The sequence below is a fragment of the Condylura cristata genome, unplaced genomic scaffold (genome assembly GCF_000260355.1).
Source record: "Condylura cristata isolate star-nosed mole 26May11 unplaced genomic scaffold, ConCri1.0 scaffold00008, whole genome shotgun sequence".
Classification (NCBI taxonomy): Eukaryota; Metazoa; Chordata; class Mammalia; order Eulipotyphla; family Talpidae; genus Condylura; species Condylura cristata.
Genome location: NW_004567109.1, coordinates 6,003,536 through 6,011,969, shown reverse-complemented (window position 1 = coordinate 6,011,969; position 8,434 = coordinate 6,003,536). Strand labels below are relative to the sequence as shown.

At 61.0% G+C, this 8,434-nt stretch overlaps 1 protein-coding gene across 2 annotated transcripts in view; it reads left to right on the top strand.

The window, feature by feature from the left end:
- The first annotated feature begins 6 nt into the window (after positions 1-6).
- Positions 7-8,434, top strand: part of FAM131C (family with sequence similarity 131, member C) — a 16,138-nt gene continuing 7,710 nt past the window's right edge. The window contains exons 1-2 of one of the 2 annotated variants that reach the window (XM_012722025.1): positions 8-44; positions 467-571. In XM_012722025.1, coding sequence (XP_012577479.1) covers positions 23-44; positions 467-571 — 127 coding nt within the window. In that variant the 5' untranslated portion in view covers positions 8-22. Of the gene's footprint in view, positions 45-466; positions 572-8,434 lie in introns of both variants that reach the window. The other variant, XM_012722026.1, reaches the window with a different exon arrangement.

Genomic DNA, 8,434 nt, shown 5'->3' with positions numbered 1-8,434 from the left:
GGCCCGGCCCCGCGGCCCCGTGATGGGCTCCTGCGTGTCGCGAGGTGAGGGGGCCGCGCCGGGTGGGGTCGGGTCCTTGCGCCAAGGGCGCGCGCGCCCCCTTCCCAGCTCCCAGAAACGAGGGGTGCGGTGCGGTGGGGTGGGATGGGGTGGGGGTGGGGGTGACCCGCCCTTCCTGGACCAGCCGCAGCAGCGCAGAGTCCCAGGGGACAGGAGGCGCCCTGAGGGGCGCTGGACGGGAGCCTGGGGTGGGGGAGGCAGCCGGAGAGGTCACCGCCTGCCGGCCAGCTTGGAACCACACCCAGGCAGGTGGCATGAGGCAGGGTCCTGGGGCTGGGGCGGCCACACAGCCCCGCAGTGTGCCGGGCTCGCGGGAGTAGGCTTCTGGGTGTTCTGGCTTCTCTGGGGGACTTGGGGAGCTCAGGGAGAACGAGCAGTCTACCCTTCCCACACCCCCCAACCACAGGCCTTTCTGACTCAACTCCTGACCACCCCCCACTCCTGGTGGCTCCTTACCCCAGAGGCTGTCTTCAGAGTCCCTGTACCCCATGGCAGGTGGAGGTCATTGCAGGTGAGCCGCTTATAAGGAAGGAGTCCCCCCCCTGCACATCCCTAACTCCACATCCCCACCCCCATCCTTGGTCAGGGGACAGCAAGGGACACACAGCTGATGTTCCCAGTAACCCCGGGCCTTTGTCTCTGAGCCTTAAATGCCTCGGGACCCACTCTTCTGCTCTCCTCCACTGCTTAGCACCATGGTCTCCCCACAGTGGTACTGGGGGGAGCTTGCCCTGGGGGGGGGTGCCAGGGAGATGCACAGCCTTGCACAGGGGCACGTTGGTCTTTGGAACCCGCCACCAGCTTCCTAACAGGCTGCTGAGAAACATTTAGAAGACTGAGTTAGGCCACCCCCCGGCCAGTCTCCTCACCCCACAGCAGGACCAGGGAGCTGGGGTGACCAGGCCCTTGACTCTGGCTCTACAGACCGGAGCCAAACCCACTAACTAACCACTGGGCCTTGGGGAGCCACGCCCAGCCCATCACCCCTGTGGGGCTCACACAGTTGTAGTGGGGTGAACAGGCCTTGGGGGCGGCTGGGTGAGCCCTGGGGGGTCCTTGTTTCTGGGGGATGTTGCAGAAGGATCTCTGCTCCCTCACCAGTCCACATGGGACAGTCGGGTGAGCGGCCGGGAGGTTTCCGGAGGGGCCCGTTCAGACTGTGTGAGTTCATTCACTTACTCAATCACTAGCTGGTACTAACAGGACACCCACAGTGCCAGGTGCACGCTGGGCAGCCTGTGGAGGTGACCCCAGCATGACACCTGCTCTGGGAGACCCCAGCAGTGCTAAGAGTGAGGTGTGTTTTGGATTCTTTGGGAGTGATGGGTCCCTTGTGTGTTTCTAGAAGGCCGGAAAGTTCTGGGCGGTCTCCGGGTGGGAAGGAGCCAGGATCTGCGGCTTCCTTGGTGACTGTTTTCCTTCCCCGCCACTCAGCCATCCGTGCTGGACATGCTGAGACCTGGCTGTGAACTGCAGGCCTCTGTATGGCCTGGGGAGGAAGGGGTTTTCACAGAGGTCACGAGAGGTAGTGTGGGGACCGGGTGCCCGACCCCCACTCCCAGCCCAGGAAGGGATCACCATGGCTCCTGACAGTCCTCAGAGTGGAGGTCACTCGTCCCTCTAATTGTCACTGATGCTCTGAGAGCTGACAGCATACCCCTCCCCACTTGCACGCAGCTGGCTAACTTGGGGTGTGTCCTGTTAAGTCCCCCTTGTACAGATGGGGAAACTGAGCAGAGGAGCTGACAGACTTGCCCAGGGCCACAGAGCAGGAAACAGGCAGGATTTGAACCCAGCACACCGACCCCAGGCCCCTTGGCCTCTGCACCAGCCAGCCGGCCCTCAGCCCTGGTGCCCGCTGGCCGGCTCCTCCAGCGGCAGTGCTGAGCCCCGCATCTGGTCCCCAGCCTGCACCAGGCGCCAGCGAGAGCCCCGTTCTCCAAGGGGGGGACTCCCTGGATCCAGCACACAGCCTGAAGCCAGGCCCAGGCCGGAGCCTCAGCCTGATGCCCACAATGAGCACACAGGTGGGGTCACCCTAGCTTAACCCCAGACCTCAGGCACATCCGCCCCATCCCAGCAGCCTGCTTCTCCGTGTCAGGCCTGACAGGTGGCCGCAAACTGCTCTGTCACCCAGTGACTGCGGCCTCAGCCCCCTAACCTCAGTGTTCTCGTCTAAAGTGGGGCAACACCCGCATGGATGTCTGGGGTTCCAGGTGGGGGCTGGGGCTGCGGGAGAGGCGGGGTTGAATGACTTCATGGGTGTTGAGCGCTCAGACCAGTACCTGGTGCGTCTGAGTGTTTGGAAAGTGACAGCTGACTTGCGGTTATCCAGTCCCGTGGCTGGGGCAGGGAAGCTGTAGACGCCATGTGGGGCCAGGTTCGGGCAACAGATGCCACTTCCAGGAGCTGTTTTGTGTTCATCGTCTGTTCCTCAGTTATCTTTGGCGCGCGCTTACCCAGAGCCAGGCTGAGTCTTTACTCGCTTGACCTACTTAGTCCTCACTCAGCCCTGGGGTGGGGGGGCCTGGGGCTCGGAGACAGAGGAGTCTTGGCCGAGGTCACGCAGTCAGGACGCAGAGCAGGGGCGGGAGTCAGGTCTGTGTGAGCCCCACGCCTGAGCACGAAGCCCGCCCACCTGCCTGCGCGTCCTCCTGCCCCCCACGTGGAGAGAGTGGACGGCCAGTGCTTTCAAGAAGCCGCCTTCTGGAATCACGCCAGGGGCTGGTACCTGACTGTGGCTTCGTGCCACTGCGGAGGGTCTGTGTGGAGTAGGGGGAGCTGGTGGCGGTGACCCCTGCTCTTTCCTCCGGGCTCTCTCAGTGCCCACCCCACACCCCTGGCACCGGAACCTCTCTGCCCAGCCCCTCCTGCCCAGCCCTCTCTCCCAGACCACCGACTGGCCTCCTGGCCAGCCCGGGGGTCTCCAGACATGGCGGCCGTTGAGGGAGCCCAAGTTGGAGACTGAGTATTTTATCCTGGAAGGTCAGACTTCTGACTGCTTCTGAGAGAAGGCACCGCTCCCCTCAGCCCCCCAGTGCCGTCATCAGTGACCCTGACCAGCTGGTGAGCGAGGCTGCTGACGAAGTCCATGGGCCTGGCCATTCAGGAGTTTCACCCTCAGAGTGAGGAATGGAGGGGGGTGGGGCAGGATGCATCCACACAGCACGCACAAGTGGCCTGAGGGCCCTAGGTATGAGCCCCATTCCTGTCACTTACTAGCTGGTGACCTTGAGAAGTGATTGAACCTCTCTGAGCCCCAGTATCTATTTTGCAAGCATGTTGTAAGGATTCACAAGAGAAAAATAGATTAAAAGCCCAGGGACAATACCTGACACATAGTAGGTAAAAGGTAAAAGGTGGCAGAAAATCACAGCAGGCGACGCTCTGCTCATTAGAGCTGCTGAGGAAAATCTGGGTGGGCTGCCTGGAGGAGATGAGTGTAGAGCAGGGTGTTCAAACATGTGGGCCACAGGATGGCTGAGGAAGCAGAAAGGTGCTAAGAAAGGCCCAGGAGAGGAGACTGTATCTCCTTTCACCCTTGGTTGGGACTGGAAAAGGACCTCTGTGCAATTCTCACTGGTCCACTCACTGCTCAACTTACTGATAAGCCAGGACTGTGGCCTTGGGGGCTATAAACAACTGTCCTGGGGAGCAAGGAGCTGTGTCCAGTTGGGCCAGGCCTGTGCCAAGCTCAGAGGGACAGTCTGCGGTCTCCCCAGGTGGAAAGGCTGAGGAGTCCCCCTCTGTGGGACCCCAGCTCCAGGCCTGGGCACAGGACCAGAGGCATGGACCGAGCTTTGTCCAGAAAGAGGCCCCGAGGTCCGGGAGGGGAGTGGAGTTGTGTGCAGCCGTTGATTGGAGTGCTGGCTGTGGCAGGCGCCCGTCCTCACGGGCCCTTTCCAGACCATTGAGCGGGCAGCCGAGCGAGCGAGGGGTGCCAGCATCCTCATTTCACAGATGAGAGCCCTGAGCCCACAGGCCTGGAGCCAGCAGGGCAAAGCTGGGGTTTACAAACGCCCCCAGTGGGAATGTGCCCACCATGTTGCCTTGAGCCAAGGACAGCCAGCGCCTGACAGCTGGAGGCAGGAGGGGCTGCCTCTCACCTTCCAGGCAGGGTCCAGGGCAGCTCAGAGGGACGCACGAGAGCGTCCAGGGTGCCAACAGGGGCTTTGGGCCAGGCTGCTGCTTGTTACTGTGTGGTTTTAAGAGGACACTCACCCTCCCTGGGCTGCTGGGAAAGAGCAGGGTTAATTGTGGGCTCTCCCTGCCCTCCTGGGGTGCAGAGCCCTGGGAGGCACTCTGGGGGGAGATGGCAAACACAATGACGAATGGATAGGGAACTGGAGCCCCAGAGGACAGTGCAAGGGCTAGGAGGACTCGAAGGAGTGGAGCCAGAGTGGTTCTGCAGGAACAAGTAGAGAAAACCAGCGTGGGTGCATTGCAGCAAGAGGGCTGTTGGTTAGACATCAGGAGGAACTATCTGGACGCTAAAGCAAATTGAGGAGCTGGTGCAGGTAGCATGCTTTTAAGCAGCAGAGAAGCTCTGAAGGCAGAGGGATGGAGGAGACATCTGGGTGACACCCCTCTCCTTGAAGGACCAAGATGGCCCCTCCAGGTTGCTATGGCAACCAGAGGCTTGTCATTTCTCAGTCCGGAGATGTGGGGGAGGTGCAGGTCTGAGAAGGCGCCACAGACCTTGAGGTCAAAGGAGTAGGTAGTGGCCTGGAAAAGGAAGGGGTTACCTCCACAGCTCCCTGGGGAGAGGATGGTGCCTGGAGAGTTTAGGGGTCCCCTCAGGCTGTCCCCCAGTCTCCGCCCCACATGAAACGTTGTGTTTTTCCAGTTGCCGCTGGCGACGTGGCCACCGGTCCCAGCTGGGCGAAGAGCAGCCTGTGATTTCACCCTGGGCTGGTTCATTACCTGACGTCTCCATGGCAACCAGCCTGTGACATCATGGGGCCAAAGTCCTCAGGGGGAGAAGGCAGCTGGGGGGGCGGGCAGGGAGGCCGGGGACTGGGATCCAGGAGTCCTCCAGCCCACAGCCAGCTGGACGAATGACCTTGTTCTGGTCACGTCTCCTCCAGACCGTCACATCACCGGCGCTGCTCCCGGGCTGGGCGACGACTCCCAGACAGCTTCAGAGCACTGGGGGCCCTGGAAATATCCCAGCACCCCTCCGAGTTCTCCTGGCTGCCCCCGACTCGCACACGACGGAGCGCTGACAGTGGTGACTTTCCAACTTTTTTGACTGGATCTCATGGGAACACACGTGTTTTGTATCGCAGTATCGGGGAATCGTGTGACACGCAGGCACGCGGACAATTCCCGCCATACCGTGTGTCAGCAGATTAAACAGAAGTTTCTGGAAATGATGCTTAACCTGACTGCTTTGGGCACTGATAGTTTTCATTCTCTTCTACTTAGTATACATACACACGTGTGTGTGTGTGTGTGTGTGTGTGTGTGTGTAAACTAATATGTATGTGAATATGTGTGTATTTCATTTATATATGTTTATACACACACACACACACATACAGTTTTTATATATATTTGACCTAGTACAGGGCTGGTATGACCCAGTGAAGAATACACCCCCAGTTTGAACAACTTGAGGGGCCTGGAGCGCAGCCTTTGTGTATGTGGGGACCTGAAGCACAGAGGGGGCAGGACTAAGTGGGGACGCACAGCAGGAGCCAGGGAAAGAGGGAGGTACCTGAGCCCGTGCTTAGCCCGCCCCCATCCCAGTCTCCCTGCTGCCCTTCTCTCTTGGGTCACTCAGCTCTGAACTCAGGGTGTGGGGGTGTCCACCCTGGCTCCCCCCGCCTTTTTTCCAATCCCAGCTTCAGACTGGCTCTCAGCCCCCAGAGCTGTGGGACGCCTGAGCCTGGCAGTGTCTACTCCAGACTCTAAGTCCAGGTCATTTTGGATGAAGACTTCATTTCACACCCAAAGGGCCCCCCCCCCCAGCCTGCTCTTCCCGACCTGCCTCTCCTCCTTGGGTCCCTTCTGCCCAGTCACCCGGAGTCTGACGTGGCAAACTGCCAGAATCATGGCCGAGACCTTTGCATTTACCTGTCACTCCCGGGTCCAGGGTCGAGGCCTCTGTGTGCAGGTGTCCAAAGATGCGTTCCTGCAGGCTGTGGCCGGGCGCTGTGGCAGAGAGCTTGAAGGAGGAGACACACAGAGAGCAGAGGTGCCGGACTGGTCTGGTGTGATGGGAACACGCCTGGTTGGGGAGGACTTGCTGGAGGAGAGTCCTGAAGGGAGAGAGGGCGTGAACCCACTGAGAGAGCTCCAGGCACAGGCCAGGCGTGGCTGTGCAAAGGCCCTGAGGCAGAAGTGTCTAAGGATCAGCCAGCAGAGTGACTGGCTGCAGTGAGAGGAGATGCAAGTTAGCGTGGGTGTGTGCGTTTGCTTCTGGGGCGCCGTGGGGGGCACCCCTGCAGACTCCTGTGCTGGGAGAGCCGACAGATTTGACCTCTTCCACTCCCTGCCCGACTCCCTTTTCCCCAAAGTGGCCCACCTTCTAGCCTCTTGGGGCTGGGGGCCCCTTGCCTGCCAGCAGCCCTTTTTTTTTGCGGGGTGGGGGTGGTACCAGCAAGACTCAGAATTGGCCTTCCTCAGTGTCCCGGCTTGACCCTTGGCCCACGTCTTGCTGTGAGGGGCGGGGTGCCACCACCTCCTGGCCCCCACCCAGCCCTGGCAACCCTGGGGGGGAGATGCCAGCCTCTACCTTCATCCCAAATTCCTACAAATGCTTCTCTGGGACCCCCTGCCCCTGCCTGCAGACAGGAATAGCAGGCGCTTCTGCAGGCTGACTGGCACCTGGGGGTCGTGGGGTGTGTCAGCACCTGGAAGCTCCGCCCCCACCCCCACAGTGGTTCTCTTCAAACCACGGCGTCCTCGGTGCCTCTTTATTCTTGGTTTTGGGTCCGTGTAGACAGTGTCTGCAGAACAAAAACCATCTCCCTCAACTGCCCACTGCAGACCCAGGAAAGCAGAGGCGGGGGGAGGGGTCACCCAGGTGCTGCGGCAGTAAAAGGCCGAGACTGGCTCTGAGACCCCGAGAGGCTCAGCCTGGGTCTGGAGCCTTCTTTCTGTTGTCTCACAGCAGACACAGACATGAGGACAGCGATGGAAAGGGAATCTTCCAGAGGAAACCAGTGAAGAAATGGAGAGCAGGCAGCGGGGAGGGGCCCAGAAAGGGGGTCCTCAGGGAGTGGCCTCGGCCTGCCCCTGCCGGGGCCTCTGGAATGAGTGACCCCAGGCCCTGCAGCTGGAGACCCCGACCTGCGGTCTTCCGCTCTGGCGGGGTAGTGCAGGTTCCCTGGTGAGTCTGGCCCGCTGGCCCAGGCAGCCCATCGATCTAGAAAGAGCCACAAGTGCACCTGTTGGCCGCAAAGCACATGGAAGAGCCGGGGTGCACACAAGAGAGGAGAAAGGGGGGCGGGGGGGCCTGGGACTGGGTGGGGCACCCATGCCGTCCTTAGGGTCCAGTGCTTGCCCTCCATGCTAACGCCTCCCAAGTGTTGCAGTGAGCAGAGCACCCGCCCTGCGCCCGGAGAGCCTGACACTCCCCTTCCAGCCCTGGACTGTTACTGACCTCGGCTTCCTCCGGAAGCCCTGCCTGCTTCCCTCCAGCAGCTGCCCAGCTCCTCTGGGGTTGACCCAAGCTGCCAAAGGGAGGCGGGGTCAGCACCCAGGGCAGCGCTGGGCAGGCTGGAGGCTGGGCCCGGCATCTGCAGAGGCTTCCACGCCCAGCCACAGCTGACATCTCCCCCCACATACCCCCTCAGCTCTCCCCTGGAGCCCCCACCACCAGCAACCGTCGCTGACTCCCTTGTGTGTTAGAAGGGAGTGAGCCTCAGCATGAGGCCGGGGCTCCAATCCTGACGGGGGACTGGCTGCCTGCCTCGGGCTGGGCTACCCCGCCGGGGCCTCAGTTTCCTCATCTGTGAAGTTGAGCTGCAGACTCCTTCCTGTCTTGGTCAATGTGGGGATTCCGTTTCGCCACCCAGGGAAAGGAGGTGCAGAGAGGAGACTGCTCTGTTACTGGGGCTGTCCCCCAGGGTCACCCTCATGTTTGAAGGAGGGACTTTGGGGCTGGTCGCCTCCATGAGTTTGGGAGCTTGTCCAGGGCAGGTGTCAAGTCTCAACCCCGCCTCTGTCTCCATGTACAGGGTAGAGGAGCAGGACAGGGGTGCTCAGGGAGTGGGGGATGAGTGAAGGCGTGGATGGACCGCTGGGCTGTGAATGGCTGGATGGTGGGTGGGTGGGTGGGTGCTAGTTGAGTGGCTGATGGGTGGATGATGGATGGTTGGTGGTGGATGATGGATGAATGGATGGTGGATGGTTAGTGGCTGATGGG